Source organism: Columba livia, chromosome 3 (assembly GCF_036013475.1).
Source record: "Columba livia isolate bColLiv1 breed racing homer chromosome 3, bColLiv1.pat.W.v2, whole genome shotgun sequence".
Classification (NCBI taxonomy): domain Eukaryota; kingdom Metazoa; phylum Chordata; class Aves; order Columbiformes; family Columbidae; genus Columba; species Columba livia.
In genome coordinates, this window is record NC_088604.1 from 90,877,028 (window position 1) to 90,899,927 (window position 22,900).

Sequence of the window (22,900 nt, forward strand, 5' to 3'; positions counted from 1 at the left end):
CAAGGGAAACCAGTGAACACCACAGTGCAATAACTCTCACTTTTTAAAACGGGATGATGAGCCTAAAAGCCATCAGTAGTGCTTAGAACTCACCAAAATCTCAAACAACACAATTATAACAACAGCTGCAGAGCTTCTGCATAATAATTCACAGGGAAAATAGATGATATTTGTGACCAGAAAAGAATGCTGCAAGAAAAGCATCTGCTGCCAAATCACACAGTTCATGAATATGAGGGCAAGTTTTGGGTGTGTCATGGTATCATAATTTCTATGCAATTACTTGGTAGAATCATTGAATAGTCTTGTACACAAAACATTCAAGTTCACGACGAATGTCAATACATAGAAATTCTATAAAAATTCAGGCGACATTTCTTCATAAACCTGAAGGTTCAAAACACAGATTTTATCTTTGGAAAGTATAATCCAAACAAGCTGGGATATATATTCTAAGTTTCCTTTGTTTATTTAGCCTTATATAAATATATATTTTGAATGTTTTTATACTGGTAGCGCTTTGGTATTGAAGGTGCTCTCACTTACAAAGTAATGCCTATTCACTGTTCATGAATGATTAATAACGTTATCGTAAAGTCAGCACAATGCCTATCTCAAGTGAGGGTTATCTTGCAGTGTTCTGTGTACGTGAACTTTAAGTCCAAACTTGCAATAATCAAGAGCATTTTAATCATGACCCGCCAGTCTCTGTTGTCCCTCCACTGAATTTTTGCTATGAACACGGAAGCTGTCAGACTGGTTCAAGCCACTGGTCCAGTCAGGCAGCTTAATGGCATCATCAGCAGTCTGTATCAGCTATGGACACAGCTGCAATAAGCTGCACAGGTAATAACATAAAAAATTATCCATAAGGACTTCTTTTTTCCTCCCTAATTCTTTCCATTGCATAACACACTGATCACAGAAGGTGTGCTAAGTGACAGAGTTTGTGGAAAGAAGGCAGGCTGAAAGGGGAAGGAAAAGCTGGGGTTCAAAGTGGTGCAATGCACCTCAAAGAAAATATGTTAATAAAAGCAGCTGGACGTACCAGCTTTTCTCCTTAAGTGTGAAAGTACAGATTTGAAGTGTACAGGGTCCTGGTAATCTTAACTTTGTGTTTAGTCAAAACCCATCTGAAGAGGCAGTCACACAAAAGAGAATAACTGAAAGGAACATGAGGTCATGCACAGATTTCTGAGACCAGCCCAGAGGGAACCTTTGTAGCATCTCCTGGCTGCACTTTCCCAGTGCAGCGCTATAAACTTGTTAAACATCTCTCCATCATTCTGCGCTAAACCAGGGGCTTAACCTCTCTGTCTTTTATTGAAATGGTACTGTATTGTCCCACAATATAATGCAACTTTGAGTATATCAAATGTGCTTGAAAACATTCAAATTTTCAGTACTTTATCAATTACAATAATGGATGAGTTATCGCTGTGCAATTCAATAACCAGTAAAAATCTCCCAAGAAATTCAGCAGCACCAGCCAGACAAACAGGTAACATCAGGGAAAGTCTATTTCAGAGCTTCAACTGCCTCAGCTCTCTACAGTTCTCTTTTCCTTTGTCTTCACCCATCCATCATAGTCTGCTTCCTCTACTTGAGTATCTCTCCTGCTTCTGCCTGTGATTTTACTCAGATGATTTATGTTGGTGTTTTTCCCAAGTATCAGATCTTGTAAAGAATTGGTAAAATGAAGTACAGATTAGCTGTGTGAAAATACAGCAATCAAAATTTGGTGATTTAAAGAGACGATACCTACGTTTTTTATTTGTCCCTCATTGTCTTAACACAAAACACCATCACCACCCCCAACTTCAAATGCTTCCCTTTCAGGTACAATTTGAACTAGCAGAAACTGCTTTACCTTAGTGCATTGAACGCTGTGGTGTTCAGCTATGCCAGCACAACTGCTGTGGTAAAACAAGCGTGTGTAGACAAGCCCTTTCAAAAGTGCTGTAAAACCCGTTTAGGTCAAATCAGCCAGCTTTCTACAGCAAAAAAAACACCAGTGTCTCTTGCAACAGCAAAACACATAAGTACTGCTATTTTACTGCAATTTACTCAATTCAGGCGCCAGATGGTTTTAGAGAGAAGTAACAACCAGAACCATTACCAATTCTGTGCATCTGTTTGCTTTATAGCATAGTTCTGACCAGGTTTGCTCTTCTACTAGATTTTAAATGAAATCTGAGGCCAGTGGTAACTTAATTTAGAATTTTGTAGTTTCTGAAAAATATAAGCTGCCTGACATTATGCATTATTAATCTCACTAAGTGAATCACAAGACTTTCAGAGACCCTTCACACTGGTACTAACACTGTGAACCTCATGGCACTGAACAATCAGTTTCCCTTTCCTGGTGCTAATAAAGGTTTGGGTTTGTTCATTTCATAAAAATTAATGGTGTTATAACTTTAACAGGTCATCCTCTGTACATTCAAGTTTAAACAATGTTTATTTTAGTTGGCCATGCATATGAATCAGAAGGTAATAAGACTCCTTCTTATTCAAGTATTCTGCATAGCAAACTTAGTGCAAAACACGGTTACGTGTACGAAACAGTGAGGCCTGGGAGTGCTGCTGGATTGATTTACAATGGCCAGAGTAGTGACTGTATGTGGCACAAGAAAGAAGTTCTTAAGAGCTGCTGTGGTAATTTACCTGCTGACCCAAATGAAGAGAAGGAGGTGGAAATGAGACAGGTATCCAGTTTATCCCATGTATTAGAGCTACTTTATTTCTGAATTAGAACTGTCATGCAAGGTTTTGGTTAATCTTACTTAGAGAAAATTAAACTCACATCCCCAACTAATTTTCCTGAATGTTCCTGTGTAGACTTGCCTTTAGTCACAGTTCCTTCCCAAGTTTGCTCCTGGAGTGACTGGTCATGTTTCCTTTCCCATTTTGAGCTGTAACCCAATGTACAACCATCACGTTACACAGGAGCTTGTTAAGTTGATGTGTCAGCTAAGCTGTGGTAACTGTTCATATGAAGGCTCTTAGCTGCACCAAAAGTGAACTAATTCAGTCACATGTAAGCTGTTATGTTTGCATAAACATTATTGGTTCTGAGCTCTAAATTTTGATCCAGACATATGTACTTCTCCTAAGAGTTCTCAATTGAAAAACTTGCTTGAGAAAAAAAGATAAAAAGAAAGTTTTCAGAGGATAATTTAGCCATCTTGAAGAATATGAAAACAAGCCAAACCTTCTTCCCCTGCAATATGAGAGCAAAGGCACACGCTGAGGAAAATTAACACAGAAAAAAACCCAATATGCCATTTCACTGTGGATTCATCACTGCAGATGCAACTTGAGATCAAGAATTGTGGTAACATTACAAGACTAGTGTAAACAGTTCTACTTATACTAAGGACAATTCCTTTTCCTGATTCAGGGCATAATGACTTGGTGTGCCAAGGAGGCAAATCTTTCCTCATAGTACAAGTGCTAGGTAAGATGTGGTGGAAAAGGAGAGCTTAAACCTTCTGCTACACTGTGTGTTCTGGCCAAAGTGAAACTAGATACGGATGGAACTATGGCTAACACACTGCTAATCTAAGCATCTAATTCTGCTGCTTTTAGGCACCTCATCCTGCAACATTGTCTGTAATAAAAGGAAGTGCAACAAAGTGTGAATAAGATCATGAAAAAAAAATGAAAGATGTAGAAAAAAAATAACTCCACAATTAACAGTGACAAGGCAAAGGTTTCTTTTATGGCTGTAGAGGCAGAACAAAGAGGACAATTCAGACTAGAAATATGTACCTTCACTGTTGACAATTATTGAAGCCGTTCCAGTAGCAGCATCTGTAGTCTGACCTACAAATGCTAAGAAAGGGAAAAGTTACAGCATGCACAAGTTCAATAGATTACTTTCAACCAATAGCATGTGATGCAGTTTAATTGAATTAAATCTAAAATGAACCCATAACCTCCAGCAATTTAAACATGCTAATTACTCTTTCATGTGCAACAATGCCAGAGAAGCCAACGACAACAAAAAGTGTTAATTTACACCCACAAAACAGAAATGCGAGTCCAACATTCTTTAATTTGGCTACATCTCTTCTTTAGAGAGAGCATGCTATTTATACAGCCTTCCCAGGCACTCTACTCCTACATGGAAGTATTTCTTTTATCCAATAAAACAATAGAGTCAAGGCTGGAGAAAACGAAAATATTAAAACAACACAGCCTTTAATTCTCTGTAGATTTGCATTTCAGCAGCAATATTAACATGTGCTGTGAAAGGCTGTGGTGAGGTTATATATTTCCTGTTTGGATTAATATTCAGATAAATTAACTAGAAGTGAGGCTGGCAGCACTGTCTATTGTGAAGATCATCCCATACTTACTGCTATGAGAACCTATTTTCATCTATCAGAAAATTTGTCAAATATTAACCAGTGGTCTGAAATTTTCTGTAGCAGATGAGATTTTTTTTTTCGTAGAACTGTAGTAGGAAACTGTCAAAAAAGTCGAAGGTTATTTTCCCCAGAGACTGTATTTGAGAAAAATTTACTATTTTGAGACAAATTCTGGAGACCTTTCATTTAAGAAGCTCTACTGTTCTAACACTTCAGAACATGGTGCTGGGCAAAGGTTAGCTGCTTTCTCAAGATGTGCCTTTTGTGGCCAATTTAAAAATCTGCTCAGATTTGAACAAGGCTGAAAAAAACCCACATAAAACCATGCTCATTCAGTTTTGCTAAAGTATTGCAGGTACTTGCCCTCACAATACCCTTATCTAGCTCAGCTACAATGGCCAGAACAGAACTTTAATTACAATTGTAGCTTCTTTCCACCGTGATCTAGGTCTGCACACTGGAATTGAAAGCAGAGAACTGGTCTTGTTCTCTGTTCTCAATGCTCTTCCTGCAGAAAATAAGCAGCATGAGAAGCAAGCTGTCCAGTTCAAATGCGGGAGAGGGAGTAACACATCAGTGAAGGTCTAAAAGGTGTGAGCAGCACTGGTAGCTGACAGCTTGTGGAAGACAGGAAGACTAGGAAAGGAGAAAATTATTAAATAGATCAGAGTTGGGAAGAAAAGGGGTAAGGTGGTATGTTAAGAAATAGAAGAGCGACATAAACAAAGAAGCAATATGACAAGGATCCAGGATATGAAAATTGGCAGCACTGGCATTAAGGCAATGATTTTCTTCCAGTATGCTTAACAACAGGGGTAGGCTAGACAAGGACCAAGCTGAGATGAAAAGCCAGGGACTGAAATAAGACAGTCCTAAGCAAAAAGGTCTGTGCACACTGCATCACCCTTGCCTACAAATGCAAGCTGCGATCCCAGACCAGCCTCACCAGCAGTACATCCTGTCTTCCTCCAGGGATGATCAATGTAGGGGGTGACAATCTAACACTATTCTGAGATATTTTTCACTCAGTCAGCAGAAATTGGTACCTTGGACCCATCAACTGGTCTGTCTAGGTATCAGTGTTGTACAATATGATGGAATTTCGGAATTCTTTTTCCTGCACTTCTCTTCTGCTGCTAGAAAGACTACTTAAAAATTTATGTTAAGATTGCAAGATCGATCATTTAAATCACAAAATATGAGATTTAAGGTTCCTTGTGGAATACACCTTTTCATTAGGTGCTATGCATTATAACAGTTTTATTTACATCATCAAAGACCTTATTCATGATGTAGGCATGCTTTGGGGAGATTTAGAACTGTACAATAACAGACACTGGTTTTATGGTATCCTTGCCTGGTTTCTTGCATAAGTTGGAAGATATGCAATGAATAAACCTGTATATATACTCGTGAAATATTCAGATGCTATACTGATAAGCATAATAAAAAAGCCTACAAAATTATGATAGTTCTGTCTTTAAAACAGGATTTGAATAATGCAGTAAATGAAGGTTGTGGCTGCACATGAAACATAAAAGACAAACAGAATATTGAATTGCCACTTAGTGATTGCATCTGTCCATCCTTGTCCACCCTGAAGGAGACAAGATTCATGTAGACAAAAGTGTGCTCATGTAATTAAGCAGCACACAATAATACATTTACACAAGAGAGAGAATTAGGGTTACAAAGGTGCAAAGATACTCCAATATTGTGAATTTTCCCTTTTCCCAAAAGCCTTTTAACATTGATTTTTGTGTGTATGTGTGTTAACAAACACCAGCTCTAGTCTCTAAAATGATTGCGTGTGTCATTTCACAAAACAGAGGTGAAATGTACTGAGCTGACAAATGCATTTCCACTCTATCCTTCCCCTCCCAACATGAGGTTGAGAATGAATAATCAGACTGCATTTTTCAATTTCTCACTAGGCATTACCATCATTAATGCCAGCCTAAACAATTGCATAACAGAAAGTTATCTTCAGGTGACTTGCACTGATGTAATCATCAGAGATTTAGAGGCAATAACATTACATTTTATTTTTAGTTGTACAGCTGATTTCAGAAATCCCCGTATTCTCACCCCTATTCATTCATTCCTGCCAGCTGTGTCAAAACAATTATTCATAGTTATGAATGGTAAAACATATCTAATAAGGCAATAAAATGAGAAAAAAGAAAACAAAAGGTTTCTTTAAAGTAGAATGTTACCTGTAGAAATACCATTCTTCTTCAAATTTTCAACATAATCATTGCCAAAGGAATCCTTCCCAACCTATAAAAAGACAAAAGGATAGATTTTCTCTACAGAAAGGCGAGAGGATAGCTAGACCATCTTTAGAAAACAAAATTTGAATACAACACTTTCTGTTTTGCAGAACTTTGCATTATTAATAAATGAATAAAAACCTAATAAATAATAATAAAAAGTATTAATAGTATTAATAAACAATAGGAATACTGTTCTGCAGTTTTCTCTTCCTCTATTACAAAACTTCCCCCTACACCCATCTCGCTATATTCAAGTTTCATTCTCTTACAACCAGTGTGTTCCCTTGACACTGAAGCTTTCTGGGGACTGTAAAATCTGTAAGTGTATTGAATTATTCAGCTTCCAACTGAAAGCATTTAGAGCAAATCTGGTGTTCTTTGTAATTGCAGTTTGTATTTTGAATTTTCTACCTCAAGTTTCCCTGGTGGAAAAACATCAAACTGTGGTTATGGGCTAGAAAGTGACAATAAATAAGGCATTGCTGATTTCTATAAATCTCAGTAGTAAATGTACTGTTTACAAATTCAACATTTTTTATTTGCTTTATCCAGCAACAGTAGATCAAGTTGAGTTAGGGAGTCAAGCTATGCGCTATTGTTTTTCTAACAGTAAGTTAAAGAACTTGTAATTTCAGCTCCACTAATCTTTTCAGCTGAATAGAATTCTGCTTGCTGTTTATTCAGACTAATAAACATTTCTTTTTGTTACATGAGAGCTGAGAAGCTTCACATGACCTGGCAACATGCGCTCGCAGCCCAAAAGGCCAATGGTACCCTCAGCCGCATCAAAAGGAGCGTGACCAGCAGGTCAAAGAAGGTGATTCTGCTGTTCTGCTCCTCTGCTCTGGTGAGACCCCACCTGGAGTTCTGCATCCAGCTCTAGGGCCCCCAACATAAGAAGGACATGGGCCTGATGGAGAGCGGCCAGAAGAGGCCATGATGATGATCAGAGGGCTGGAGCACCTCTCCTAGGGAGACAGGCTGAGAGAGTTGGGGTTGTCCAGCCTGGAGAAGAGAAGGCTCTGGGGAGACCTTATAGCAGCCTGCCAGTACCTAAAGGACACCCACAAGGAAGCTGGAGAGGGACTTTTTACAAGGGCATGTACAGATAGGACAAGGGGTAATGGCTTTACACCGAAAGAGCGCAGAATTAGGTTTGATATAAGGATGAAATTCTTCACCGTGAGGATGGCTATGCACTGGAACGGGATGCCCAGAGAAGCTGTGGATGCCTCATCCCTGGAAGTGTTCAAGGCCAGGCTGGATGGGGCTTTGAGCAACCTGGTCTAGTGGAAGGTGTCCCTGCCCATGGCAGGGGGGTTGAAACTAGATGATCTTTAAGGTCTCTTCCAACCCAAACCATTTTTTGTTTCTATGATTCTACGATTACACAAGCTGAAAAAATGAGATAAGGTATATGGAAACAAAAAGTGGTATACCTTGCTTACTGCCAAAATAGCATGTAAAATAAATGTATAAGGCAAACATAGCTTTTAATTCATCACTTTTAGCCTAAGTCTTCAGCATGCATAGTGTGTGCTCCCACTTCCAAGAGTATGTTGTGTATCTGAAGGGTATCAAAGACTGACCAATGCTACAGGAAGTATGTTTTGCAAGACAAAAAAACCCAAACATCTTTCAGATTAGAAGACAAATCAAGATCCTGGTCACCATCTAAACAATGAAGAAGTTACAGTAGGAAGCCTAACTAATGATCCATCTTCTCATAAAACAGCACTACATAGCTAATGGTGTATTTGAGTTATGGGAAGCACAAAGCAGCTGCCTCCATTGCCTGCAGTTAGAAATGTGTCTGTTTACAAGCTCAGTCCTTTAGAAAGCTCGGATGAGGCCCAAGTGCTAGTTAGTGATCACAACAATCAGACCCTGCGATGCAGAATTCTAAAATTTAAGGTGCCATGGATGGTTGATCTTTCCCCTCACATATTTTATTGCACGACCATGTTTCAAAACACACTTTCATTCCCTACAACATCTATAAGGGATTTTTCTAAAGCAATAACAGGGATGGTCCCAGTCTTTTACCAAAGGAGGACAGGAATTTAGGTCAAAACAATCTAACCAGACAGAACATCCCTCTAGTACATGGAAAAAAAACCCTAACAACATTTAGTTTGGTCACTCTGTTATTCATTGTTTTCATATTAGAATATTTTTGTATCTCTGACTACTCCCAGTTTGCCAGACAGGGCGGGTTGTCAGGAGCTGCATCTTCCAACTGCTTTAGGCTGGATGACTGCAGCCATCTGCAATTTGAGCCTGAGTCGTGCTCATCTCTGCAGCCTAACAGTTGCACTATACTACTGGAATGCATTCCTCCTGATTGTATCACCTTCTCCCTCCCTCACTGCTGCAAAGCTCCTACAACAAATCTCAGAACTTGCTCAGTTATTTCAACAACAAAATATTTCATAACAATTTTGCAAAAGCTCAACTGAAACTTCCTTCCTTTCAGCCTTGGGTCCTACACAACTGACAGACAGGCATCCCTTATTGTTCAACTGTCATAACAACTGAGATGAGCCGTGGTACTTTTGCTCACTGTGAGACATCTCAGTGCTGGGGGGATGCCCTTGGAGGGGTCTCCATGGAGGTCCTTTTCCTCTGGAAACTTTTTTCCATGTTAGTTTATCAGCATCCAACCCAGTTAATCCTAGTGCGTTTGAAGGGCTTATCCTTCCATTCAGGCTTTACCCCCAAGGAAGACAGAGTACTGGGCATCAGACTTGTTTTAGAATAAAGGCATATTTACTGACCACGTTGAATTATAGAACATTGTTTTAAAAATTTCCTGCTTTTGCCCAGACCCTGCTATATGGACTACTGGGTAAACAGCAAAGTCTTAAGTCTGCTGACCACAGAACGTTGCATGTGCTGAAATAGCTTTCCTTCTTTCTTGAGTTCTTAACAACCATAGCTGTTTGCACAAGCATTATGGTCACATAGTTTGCATATTAGAATGAGTGGAATTACGTCAGTATTTTTCAATTTGGGTTTTCCCTGCTTACTAGCATGTTTTCCATGTGGAGCTAGGGGAGCTGGCTGGCATCATAGCAGCTAAAATTCTAGGAGCTTAGAGAATCAAACTCATCTGTATGTGAAAATTAATGACAACGAAACCATGTACCTCTTGACAACTGTTTGTTTAATCTGTTCTATACGCCTTTTTTTGTTGTTGTTAAGAGCATTTCTTCATTAAGGAATTAAACAGGTACTAAAGACAAGTAGAAGACAGTAATACAAAACAAAAAAACAACGTAAGTTATCCATCATATTTTGGGTTACATCTGAGGTATAGCTATGTTCTTAACAATAAAGTGAGGATTCAGGCTTACAGCACTTTAACTTAAATTTGGCTTTCAGATAACCTAAAGAGAGAAGACTACATAGCATGCTAATACAGCACTGCAGCTGGGGCTTAAGTAGAATTTAGTATATGCAACATCAGGCTAGTGACATCAATGTCCAGTGAGGATCACTTCAAATTGTTTGTCAGAAGTAAAACAGGACTTTTTTTCAGAGCATACAACATCTTGTGGACTAACATCCCTTCACCATCTTAATCTAGGAGGTTTAAGAGTTTGTTTTTTTTTGTAACAGCCACTACAAAAATAAAACAAAAAAAAAAATAGTTTGAGGAGTTTGGAATCTCTCAAGACCACTGTGCATTTTTCAGTTCTGGAACAGAGTTCTTGTATGAATACAAGCAATTAATTTATTTGCCCAGATCCTTTAATTCCCTGACAGTAATCCCTTACATTTCTCTGAACAGTTATCTTGTCTTTTTGAAGTGGCAACTATTCCATCAATACATTGTTTTACTGTACTGAGCAAACTGAGGAGGGAAGTTTAAGACAGATACTGTGATACATATTGATAACTCAGAGTAACAGTAGCCACTTGCAGAGACATCTAGGCAGAAAGTAAAATGCTGTTTGCATTTCCACTACTCAAACTCAGTACTTGGATTTTAAAATCCATAGCGTTCTGTGGCATCTCTTGTCGTAACTGTAACTCACCGTAGAAGTCCCTCTCTCAAACCCACACACCAGACAGTCGCCGTCTCTCTTCTGTGTTCTAAAGCTCTGAGGTATGAAAAATGCCTTGTCCCCTGACCTGAGAGGTCTACTTCTATTCTTGTGGAAGATCCTCTGAATTACAGTCCTCATAAGAGGATGCAAGACTCCAGCAGAATGTCCCTTTGGTATTAACACTGATTCCACTCCTGGAACATCAGATTGGAGAAGCTATTGTTGCACCTGCACTAGATTGAAAATGCTGGAATTATGATGCAAATATAAGCATGTGCTGAGCACAGACTGTGTGTGTGAGGGGCAGTCTGGCTTTAAGAACCACTGAATACTTAAGACGACTTGTTAAAGTAGAAATAATTAAATTGTAATGGTTCATTATTGACTGACTCTTCTTAGTTTATTCAGCAAGAAGCTATACTATTGACCTATGCAGATGTAAGACTGTACTGCTATGAGATGAGACTATTTTGTGAGGCTATAAAGTGAATTTCTAATTTAAAAAGTAAATACAGATTTTAAAATTAACAAATACAAAATTCTAACACTTATCTATATTAGAGTAATTCTCTGTTGTTTCTTTTCTCCAACACATACACATTAGAAAGAAAGAAGACTAGGTTTCATTGAAATAACATAAATATGGCTTTGGAAAGTAATTAGAGATTATAGTAACTGCTATATTTTGTTAGGAATGCAAATGTTTCCAGAAACATGTATGCACTAAGCAAAAGCTAGACCATTAAAAAATGAAACAAAATTCACACTTTCAGTGGAAAAAAAACCCTTTAACATTTAGAAGGAAATGTTAGCAGGGAATTCATTCCCAGTTCATCTTGTACTTGAATCTGATCATTCTTGAATGCAAAGATGATCAAATATACAATATTACAGAAGCACAAATATTGCCAATATAAAAAAAAAAAACAAACACACTGTAGAACAACTAGTGATAATGACCCACAGAAATGCTTTTAGGTGTGATTTAGACTTATAGCTATAATTCTTTAGCCTAAATATTGGATTGGAAAACCAGTGAGAAAGGCTTCCTTGAGATGTTTCCAGTACTTCTCAAGAAATCCCTGACAGACAATGATCCAGAAATCTAGCAAGCTCCACAGCTATGGAAATAACAAAATATGTCCAGCCAAGTTTAAGTTTCATCTATAGTTAGCACAGAATAGACAGCTACTGGGAGAGAAAACCTGATCCTAACCTAACTCAAAACTTATAATGTTTAATGACAAAAATAAAAGAAAAGCATTGTAAAAATATAGCATCTGCCAAGCTGAATCAGCCTGATGGCCTGTGAGCCAGTCTTCAGAACTGCTGTATACCAGATGTTTCAGAAAAGTGGGCAAAAAAACCCCAAAGCATGCAAAAGTTGAATTTGAACATGAATGTCTCATCCTAATCACAGGTAATGAGATAATGATTTAACCCCTGAAGCACAAAGTTTTATAATCCTTCTCAAATTTGCTACTGGCTTGTCAGCATCTGATTTTTAATCACCTACTAAGTAAATTTCAGATTGACTATAGTGCCTAGCACCTGAATGTCATCAAGCCCTGATTGTTGTAACAGTGGGAAACATAAAAAAGATGGCCTAATCAAGATTACTTGAATTTTGAACATATCAAATTCTTTCTAATTCTCTTTCCCATGGTACATCAATCTAAGTTTTGCAATCCTTCTTTATATGCAATTTCTGCCAGATCTCTAGCCAACTAGTCTTTGTTTCTGGCAGTGTTCTTAAAACAGCCTCCTCCGTGCTTAAATTTATAGCTGCAATAACAAAAAAGAAAAAAAAAAAGGGAATTAGAAGGGGATTAAAACAAAACAACTTTTCTGTAAGTCACCTCAAGGTTTACTGGAATTTGCATGCACATTTAGTTCAGCTGTAATCCAAGCGCAAGTCAGTGCTTACCTTGCAGATCAGCGAGGTCTTGGCCCCAAGTCGAGCAGACTGGACACATTGGTTGGCTCCTTTCCCACCAAAACCAATGAAAAACTTATGTCCAAGGATAGTTTCACCAGCTCTTGGCAATCGTGTAGTAAGGCTATTCCAATTTAAAACAATATTTACATACATTAGTGACTGAAAATAACAAGCATCTTCAAAATAAAGAGTTACATTCTTATAATCCTAAATGGTCCACCAGCCGGTCAGTAAGACTGAAAAACACTCAAAAGATCTTTTAGGGTCTCTACTCCACATCCCACCAGTTTAGATTTATTCCTTGTACGCCACCCAGTCAAGCTTATTGTTTACTACTCAAGAAAGGGATCGCATTTCTTTTGTTTGTGTTTTATGTTTCTACAGAAAAAGAAGCACTTGATCCCTAACTGGGATTTCCCAGTGCTAACTCCATACAGATAAATAATAAATCTATAGGTCTCACTGCTGTAACATTCAGCTCAAGTTTACATATTGTTCATTTAATTTCACTACATCTAATTACACCTTCTTGAACCACCCTAAGTAATTTTTCACTTTGTTGGTGGTCACACCCCTCAAAATCATAGATCATTATCAAAACCTCGCTCCCCTCTGCTGTCACTCAGGCACACTGTACGTATTTATCTTTTTTCTTTTTTAAGTTTTCCTCTTACAAATCAAGCTTTACAACTTCTCAGCATTTTGTTGTTTCTTGAATGCACTCCAGTTACATTTACATCCTTCTGGGGATGAATGCCCAGAACCAGATGCACTAATACAAGCGAAGACCCATCAGGAGTGTATTCTGGTTTAATTTCCATTTTGGAAAAAACAAAACAAATCTGTAATTTTGTTAACCCTACCCAATGCTTTGCTCTCTCCAGTAAAAGCTGAAAGGAAGAAAAGACGCCACCAAGACTATGTGGAATAACTTGTATGAATGCAAAAGGCCAGATTACTTTTGCCACTTCTATTAAAATGCATAACTCAAAGCAGCGATCACAACACTCAGATTGCCAAAATTTACGCCTCCTCAAGCCATATATTCCAAGCACAAGGAATAAAAATGGAATTCCTTCTACCTCTTAAGCTCTGAACAAGTCCACAACGTGTGGAGGGAAGGCCTCCAACAAGGTATTAGCAACTCATTCAGTCAATGACAGTGACCTCCGACAGCTTTGCTAACGTCTGCAGGAAAGAAAGGGAGAGCGGGGAAGGAGAGTCTCAGAGCACACAGAGCAATCTGCCCCAACAAGCAAGAGATTAACTTCTGCTCTGTTTGTCAATTTATAACATTATTTTACCAAGAAATCTTACTATAGCTTCAAAACTACCAGTCTTCCAATTCAGAAAAAAGTTGACAGGCTTCTGCACTAGCAAACCACTGCAGAGTGCTTTTTGAAATGGATATGAAGAATACATGTATATTACTTTCTGAGTGTATGTTGCAAGTTCCAGGCCATACTGGTGTTTGTGAAATCTTATGGAATTCATGACAGGCCACAGCCAGATTTACTGAAAATTCTCAGGAAAAACAAACTTTTTTTTCCTAGTCATTTTCAATTCCAGCATCCATCAGTCCAAAGGTTTAGGATCATTAAAAAAAACCAAGAAAACCTAAAATTAAACTAGCCAAACAAGTCCTGAACTCCCAGAGGTTAAGATTTTTGCTTTGAAGGAGTTGCTACAGGTCTGTGCTTCATCAGTAGTTATGGTTTCCAGAGAGATGCAGGTAGAGATGCAGGTAGAGACTGTAAGTAGAGATGCTTGCTAACAGAGCACCCCATATTTTAGTGTGAGGGTCTGGTACCCAGCCAGCAGGTTTATTTTGTGTGAGTGACCACAGAGAAACTCCAGAAGGCTCACACACACAGCTAATGACACTCATTTTGTTTCCAGAGAGGCAGAGCTGGGAACATTCTGTTGGGAAATGTTTAAGATCTTTCAAGCAAAAATGCAACAGCTTTTTAGAAGTATACTTATAGGTACCTTAGATATATATATATATGGAAAGGCCTGCTAAGTTAAAACTGTTTGCCCACAGCAGCATCTGGTAGGTTGTTTACAACAATGAGTAACTGTAAGATTTCAGGGAACAAGGTGTAGTGAGTGTAGATAAATAATGTTTATTAATGGCAACATCTATAATTTATTTCTATTTTCAACACTGGAAGCCAAAGTAGTGAGGGTTGTGGACCAGAGAATGAAGGCCACAAAACTCAGCCGAGGAAGCTGCTATTCAGCCAGTGCCACGGTACTGCACTCACACTTCTAAAATTATGTGCCATTCAGTAAAGAACAGTTGTGTCACTCAGCCTTGGTAAGAAATAGTAGTTGCAGCCCTTGTATAATTTCCTTCATCCACAGATCTCACTACACGCTAAAAAGCAGAACAACGTCATTATTCCTCTTTTGTGGGTGCGAAACTTAGGCAACTCTTTTTGCCTTTTTGTGCCTTGGGTCAGCCAAGAAGCAAGTGGCAAAACCAAAAATAGAGACCAGCTCAATCCACTAGCTCACACTGTCTTATTTAAATTCTGCAGTATGAAAATGGTATCAAGTCTCAATTCATTTTCCTTCCTCAGGGTGTTTTTCAGTGATTATAGCTTATTGTAAATAGAATATGTTTCCCCAAAAAAAGCAAATATATTTTTAGACAAAGATTAACAATTGCAACATCTCAGCAGACATCTGCTAATAGCACTGCTCTGAGTTCATATGCATTTTCAAGAAATACGCCCAACGATACGCATTCTTGTTTTAACAATGACCAGACCACGACTTGATTCTTCTCTCGGATATGTTGGCATCAACATGCAACTCCAATGGAAGCATCAGTAATTGCACTGGTGAAAAAACAGGCTTGCTGAGATGTGAATCTGGGTCTCACTGTTCTAAGCAGCATGGCACAACAACTGCCTGTGGGAATCAAACAGCTTGTTGAAGATGTGGAAATGACCTTTTTTATTGTTTTGGTGGAAAGGTACAAGGCAAAGGATCAAGTTGGAACAGTGATTTATAATTAGTGAATTTTAAAAATAGGCTAACAGACTAGGCAAGAACATGCAATAAGCTCCTGTAGCTCACTGTAAACACAAACCCCACCTTATTACATTTCAGGCAGGAGCGTCAATCCTTTCAGACCAATTTGCCACTCCAGAAGCCTATTTTTATTTTACATATTAAACAAGTTCAGAGTACAGATCTATATATATAAGCCTGGAGGTTTCGCTTTCACTGAAACAGGTATTCAATTTTTTTTTTTTTTTTGCTATTCTCTTGTCATTTAATTCTGCAACTATACTAACTTTTGATTCAAATCAGACAATTTTAATGGGCATTTCAGGCTTCTGTTATGAGCAGGCAATGATGAGTAATCTGTGTGATTAAGGAACCCTATAAATTCTTGGCTTACTGATGGTGCCACAAAGAATACTCAAAATAGCCTAAAAGTGATGAAACAGCTAATGTTACTCCAAAACTAGGCTAAATAAGTTAATCGGAAAAACTGTCACACAGGCTTTCAGAAATGTTACATAAAATGTTTTACAAAAACTCATTTACAACTTTGACGTAATTTGAAAACACTGACCTGAAAAACCTAATTTAAGTTGCTATCCAACAGGCTGCTCTTGGCTTATGTGACCAGTTCTGCTCAGCTTTGAGAGGATAAATGGTACAAAGTATATTGAGCTCTCGTGTCTTATAAACAACCAAAAACTAAACTTGAAAATCCCCACAAAATTGTTAGATGGGAAATAATATTATTATATAATGTTTTGAAAATTGTGCTTCATACTACTGAATAATATTCATAAGGGAAAGTTCAGACTGAAGCATCCTGAAATACTTTGGACTTTAAACAAAAAGGAATATAATCACTCAGAATTTCAGTTCAGATTTTACAAAACAATATTTAAATGTAAAGTGCACAGCAGTGCTGCTTACATTTGTCCATGGGAAATAAACAATCTTACACTCACTTTCAGAGGTTTGGGATGAATAAAAGTACACACATAAGGATTTCACCATTGGAGTAACTTGAACCCTCTCTTCCAGTAAGTGTGTGCCACAAGTTCCCTTAAAAGCTAGAGCTGATTAGCATTTGTATTTTTAGACAGACATCCCTTCAGTAGGATGGCATTAAGAACAGAACAGAACCCTTTACTACTGTGTTGAAGCACTGAATCAGAGGTGAAAGTGCAACTTACTGAATCATTAATGTCCCTTTCCCTGGTATTCTGGGTTTTCTTGAAAAAGTTCCCATCTAAGCAGTTACTAGATCATATTCAGAGATAGAAAGTCTGAAGAAGGAGGGGAAAGGGAGAGATGCATGTTAGTGGCATTTGCATCAATTAATCCTGAAATTAATCATGCTTTTCTTCAGATTCTTGACACCAAACCAGTGTCTGTTCATTGTCTTCAACAGAAGAAAGTATTATAAAGGTATATCGTCACCGTTAGCTTAAGCTGATGTAAACCCATGCCCTCTCCTCAGCAGCATTTTCCTGCTCTTTCTCTTCCATCACTTTTATTGCTCATGGAGCTTTTTAATTCAAACTAATTTTGTTCCAAGGATTACTTTAATTTAGATCAGCAAATTGCTCCAACTCGCTGTGGAGCAGCCAGGGTGGGCCAGAACCTGCAGGACTGAGAAGGGGAGTGAGGGGAGGAGCAGGAGTGTCTCTGCCATAAGAACAATGCTGAGACTTTCATTTGAGATGACTTTGTATGTTGAAAACACTGAATGCTGTGCACGTAAGGTTTAATTAAGTAGTAGAGTATACTTAGCTCATCAGACATACTGAAGAAAGCATAAAATGTCAGTATGTTTCTGAGTAATGACATGTGCATGAGAAAGGAAAATAGAAAACTAACATTTTTCTCAAAAAAAGAAGAAAAAATAAAAGAATATTCTCATCAGGCAACTCAGAGGGAAAGAGAATTTATATGTTAGATTAGATGTCACTTTATCTAAGATAACTGTCATTTACACAGTATCAAAAGAAACATTCAAATATTATTTTTTCTCCTGAAGAAAGGTGAAGATCATCAGGGGTATCAAAATAGTAGCAGAAATACTGCAGGTAAAAGTGTCTTAATAAAAAGGAACATACAGGCCCAGAATTTAGCTTTGATTCTGTTCTCTTTGAATCACTGAACCGAACTGGCTCTTTCTCCCCTCCTGGGAATTCCCTAGAATGGGGAAAATCCCTGTGAGATTATAGTAGGTGTAACTAGCCACTGTCTAGTGTAATACATACAATTTACTGGGCTTTCATGATTCTCAGAACTGAATAAAAATGAAGGAGAGAACAGTTCTTGCCTCTAACTAGGAATATGAGTACAACGTTGAGGTGAAAATATCTCAGACCTCTTTTGGATATGGCTTGATGTTTTGGTTTAGCCGTGGACTGCTTTGTCTAGCTTAATTTTTAAAGACTTGAACATGTCCTATGTGAAAGTATGCACATCATGGAGACAGAACACAATTCTTTTCAAAATCTCATGTTCTTGATTCATTTATGCTTTTTCCCTTTTAGTAATACACTAAAACATCTTACTGGAAGGTAGAGAATGTTCAGGATTTATAGAGAGAGTACCTCAGGAATTTAGTTAACTACAGCTTTGTTTAAATACGGAGCTATCCAGTTCTTAGTCACACTTCAGATCTTTAATAACTGACAAAATTGTTAAGAGACAATTAGAAATTATACAGAATTTTTTTTCTCTTCCCCTTGTATCCCTGAAAATGACAAGTTTTTCTTTAAAAAAATTTAACTTTTTAGACAACTCAAGTAATTGGTTATTTCTTGAATGTTTGATGGTCTGAGTTCTCTCTCCAGCCCACAGCAATGAGAAGTGCAGATACACTACCCAAACTGGTACCAGGCAAAATAATTGATGTTTAAGGAGCAGTGCCTTTGTAGGACAGTACTGGCACAGTGGCAGAGAGACATGTAAAAGCTTTACCCCATCATACATTCAGTGTATTTTTCAAACCTCTTCGATCTTACATGATATACAATTTGCCACCATAACACAAACAATGATGAATGATGAATTGGTGCAGAGCAGGAGGAATCTCTTTAATCTGTTCTGCCATCAGAGGAAATATGTATTTTATGAAACACAAATATATATATATTTTAAAAGACAGACTGTTTTGTAGATCTCATTACTGAATGGGTAAACAGCTGAACCAAAATAACTGGCAAAAGTCTCTGGCAAGGGAGAAAACAAATTGAATGGCTTTGACTACAGGTAGGAGGGTCACAAGTGTGGTATCTTCTTATATGTGCAGTCACAATCTCAATTTAAAAAGACCGAAATTCGTAACATGTAGAATGAGAACAGATGTCCACAGCTCTTCAAGAACTTCAACAAACATTTGTGTTGACCTTCACGCAGAAACAAATTTTATCCTCCTAGATATTATAAGATACAACAAATAAGAAGGCATTCAGATTAATGTCCCGGAGTATTTACAGTAGTGCACTGTACTGCACTGCAGTGAAATGACAGTATCACCAAGAGATCAAAATTCCTAAATTATGTTAGGAGTATGAAACCTGCAACACAAAGAAACAATTTATTCAACTAATTGCCAAAAGTAAGAAGCCTTCTCATGGAACAATGAACCTATAACATTTCCTCACATCGCTAGCAGTTAAATTTTGGGAAAAGGTGGGCACAACATTCATGAATTCATAATGTGTGGAATGTTTAATTCTGACTTTGAGGCTCTAAACAGATTAAAAAGCCCCAAACAAATATGAATTTATCTTCAAATACTCAAGTCTCAGTAAACACCCCATCATTCTTACCAAACATCTGTTTTGTATTTAGTAAAGATTGTGAAAATTTTCAAAATTACTACTCTCTAACTTTTTTTTGCCTCCCACGTTGTTCTTCATTGATGTCTCTCAATTACATTATTTTTGGAACTGCAGTTACATAACTATTTTCAAGGCAATCTGATGGCAATGTTGGAAAAGACTGTCTCTGAAACATGCTGTGCTCACCCAGGATCGAAGAAGGTTGGCTACAGTTCCTACGCCAAACAGAACATTATATCATGACGAAGTAGCAGAGATAAAGCAGAAAAATCAACACAAAATGAAACAACCTTGGCAACCCAAGCAAAGAGTGATCTTTACATGCCCAAGGACAGATTAAGATACACAAGACATATATGAACATTAATCTTTTCTCTACCTCTTAAAGAAAGGATTTGTCAAAAAACAATGAACAGAGAGGAAATAATATGGTTGAGTGGATAGGCTATAGGGTCCTTGTTCTTGTCATCACGGTTTTTTATATACCGGTAAATCAACAAAGTAATCTGTGCTTCTGCTTTCCTATCATGCAGAAAATAGGGCACCTACTGATCTCCTGACAAATGGTGTCATCAGACTTTACCAGGTAAAAAATGAAAAAGAATTCCCCCCCAAGCCCTTAAGTACTGGCATTTTACACACAAGCATATTATGCTTTATAAACTATGATAACACATTATAGATGTGTTCTCACTACATACTCATAAAGATGAAGTACAGTGCAGTCAAAATATTAATGATTTTCTTCAATAAGATGTTGCTCGAAAAGCTCATATCCAGGACAATAATTCTGACAAGAATATTTTCATCAAGTTTGTAAGTACAGTGCTTCCTACAGAATCCATATGGGATCCATATATACTATACAAACGAAAAGTATAATCAAAGCAATACTTAGTTTGCACATACCTCCTAATGTATCATAGATAATGATGATAATCAATGTATTTAAATTTAATATGAGAAGATAATGGAACGGCATGGCACGTCACGTCACAGAACAGAACAGAATAGAATAGTTCAGTTGGAAGGGACTTGGAACCATCATCCAGTAAAACTGCCTGACCACTTCAAGGCTAAATATGCAGTGCCTTAATGAGACAAGTTTTTACTTTGTGACTATATAAAAAAGGCTTTCTCTAAAGTTCCATCTTATCATAAAGGCATCTACTGAAATCTTGGGTTACAATAACATGAAGGCTTGGGGGGCAAAGATGAGAACATGCAGGGTGTGGGGGGTGCTAGGGCTCTGCTGGCCAAGGTTAACTCTGCCATGACAGGCAGGAATCTCCTCTAGGTAAGGACCTTTACATTTTTCACAATTTAAGCTCTCTCGGGAAAGGTAGATCCCTAAGTATCAGAAAGTTGTAATTGCGTATAACCCTGACTTATGATGCCTGTCAATGCGCAACTCCTGTGTCTTCATTAATGCTCAGCATTTTATGATCAACAGGGATTAAAAACTGAAGAAAAATCTGCTCATTTTTCCCGCTTCTATTTGGAGTGCTGTTAGATCCAGCAAAATCATCAACTGCTTTTTCCAACAGGTCTCTTTTCTTTTATACTTTGTTCTTTCTAGGGAAAACAAAACAAAACAAAAAAACACCAACTTTTTAAAAGATTGAACAATACTAACAGGGTATTCACAATGAATAATACTACCGGAATCAGACAATTAGAAGAAGTAAGGCATATTCACATTCTCATTACAGCTGAAAACATGGAAAATGCCTGTCTCTCCATGTGAGTACTGAACTTGATCTGCCTTTTCTGTTCCTTCCCATCCTTTATTTTCAGCTCTGACCAACATGTTTTTTTAGTTTTTCTGTTTATACTATCAAGGTTTATGCATTTTGTATAAACAGGGATTTGAGAGAGGATAGGAAGTATAGCAAACGATGGATGGAATAAATTAGCTACAGGGAGTTATGATTCTTTGGAACCAAAAGTTAGTTTTTGAAAGACGAGAGTCAGGAAAAGAGCAATACAGAAAAGAAGTGCACTCTAAGAACATGGTGTAGAAAGGCAACAAGAAGAGGTGAAGGCAAGTAAGGTAATCATAGACGGTTCTGGAATGACACACTATTGATCTAGTACAGGAAAAAAATAGACAAAATTGACTGAAGTCACAAATGGAAAGAAGAAATAATAAAACCCAGAAGAGAGCACACAACTGACATATTCAGGAACATTACCACCTTCTTATTTTATAATTAGTTGCCACAAAGATCAACGTGTTCTATAAAGCTGCACCTACTTAGGCAATATACTAGTGAAAAATCACTCTGTATTTTCTTCAGACTCCAGGTATATGATACTAAGCCTGAAAAGAACCAGAGATGTCAGCATCAAATAATTTACCACAGCTTGATATAGGGGCTAACAACTGAGGCCGTATAAAACAAGCAAACAAAACCTTACTGGTAAGCTCCTACGGAAAGAACAGCTCAGACAGCTCCTAGAGGCAGCATCATACATATGCCTGCCCAGAGTGTTTTTACACAAATTTCTTACCGTCAACCCTGTACGATTTTTATTACAGCTTTTGATTTGTGCCAGCAGCTTTTCACTGTCACAAGTACTAAAATACACCCAAAGAAATTTATGTTTAGAAATGCACGTAGGAAAACGGTTATTTCTATTAACAGCACAGCCAGCAAGTAATTAATTAACAAGACAGAACAAAACTATTAATCGTATAATTCTGTGGCTCATAAAGGGGGAGAAAATACAATATTCTCAGTGTTGGGTATTGAAATATGGTGCCTAACAACTGCTTATTCTGACAAATATCTTCAGAGGAGTTCCTTTAGACAATTTCCACTTTGACTGGAGTGAATCTTGTATGGCAAACACCTCCAGACTGAAAATGCAAGAGCTATTTTAAATATTAAAAAATAATTTCCAATAATAGCAGGGACATTAACCAAAACAATAACAAATTGTGGGAGTTATCTGGTAAAAGAGTATTCATTGAGGCAAAAAAAATACATATATTCATAACACAGCATAATATTCAATCTGTATCATTGGGATACAGCAGAAGCCCAAGGAATACCCTGAAGTACTGACAATGCCAATGCCCAGTGTATTACTTTTGCCTTCTATTTATTTGAAACTGCACGGATATCTAAGAATTCAAGAGAAAGCAAAAGGCAACAGTTGTGCCATCTGTAAAGTGGGATGCTCCAATGTGAAGCAATGGCCATATGCTATAGTGCACTGCTGAGATAAAATGACACCTTTCTGCAGCAGAAATGAACACAAAACCCTTACTCCTGACATTGATATTGGAGAATTGGTAAATAAGCTTTACATTAGTAATCTCAGTCTGCAAAACTGACATACAATAATTCTGACCTCTGCTGTCACCAACCCATGAGAAAGCATGTACATACTTAGGAAGGTTCAACAAAGA

The 22,900-nt window shown here is 37.6% G+C and overlaps 1 protein-coding gene across 6 annotated transcripts in view; it reads right to left on the bottom strand.

Annotated features, from left to right (window-relative positions):
- Positions 1–22,900, bottom strand: part of RBKS (ribokinase) — a 74,069-nt gene that overhangs the window by 42,104 nt on the left and 9,065 nt on the right. For 2 of the 6 annotated variants that reach the window (XM_065058176.1, XM_065058173.1), the window contains exons 2-5: positions 16,855–16,947; positions 12,632–12,764; positions 6,593–6,656; positions 3,775–3,837 (exon numbers count right to left, since the gene is read on the bottom strand). In XM_065058176.1, coding sequence (XP_064914248.1) covers positions 3,775–3,837; positions 6,593–6,656; positions 12,632–12,764; positions 16,855–16,910 — 316 coding nt within the window. In that variant the 5' untranslated portion in view covers positions 16,911–16,947. The remainder of the gene's footprint in view (positions 1–3,774; positions 3,838–6,592; positions 6,657–12,631; positions 12,765–16,854; positions 16,948–22,900) is intronic. The other 4 variants (XM_021289484.2, XM_005503827.3, XM_065058174.1 and 1 more) reach the window with 3 other exon arrangements.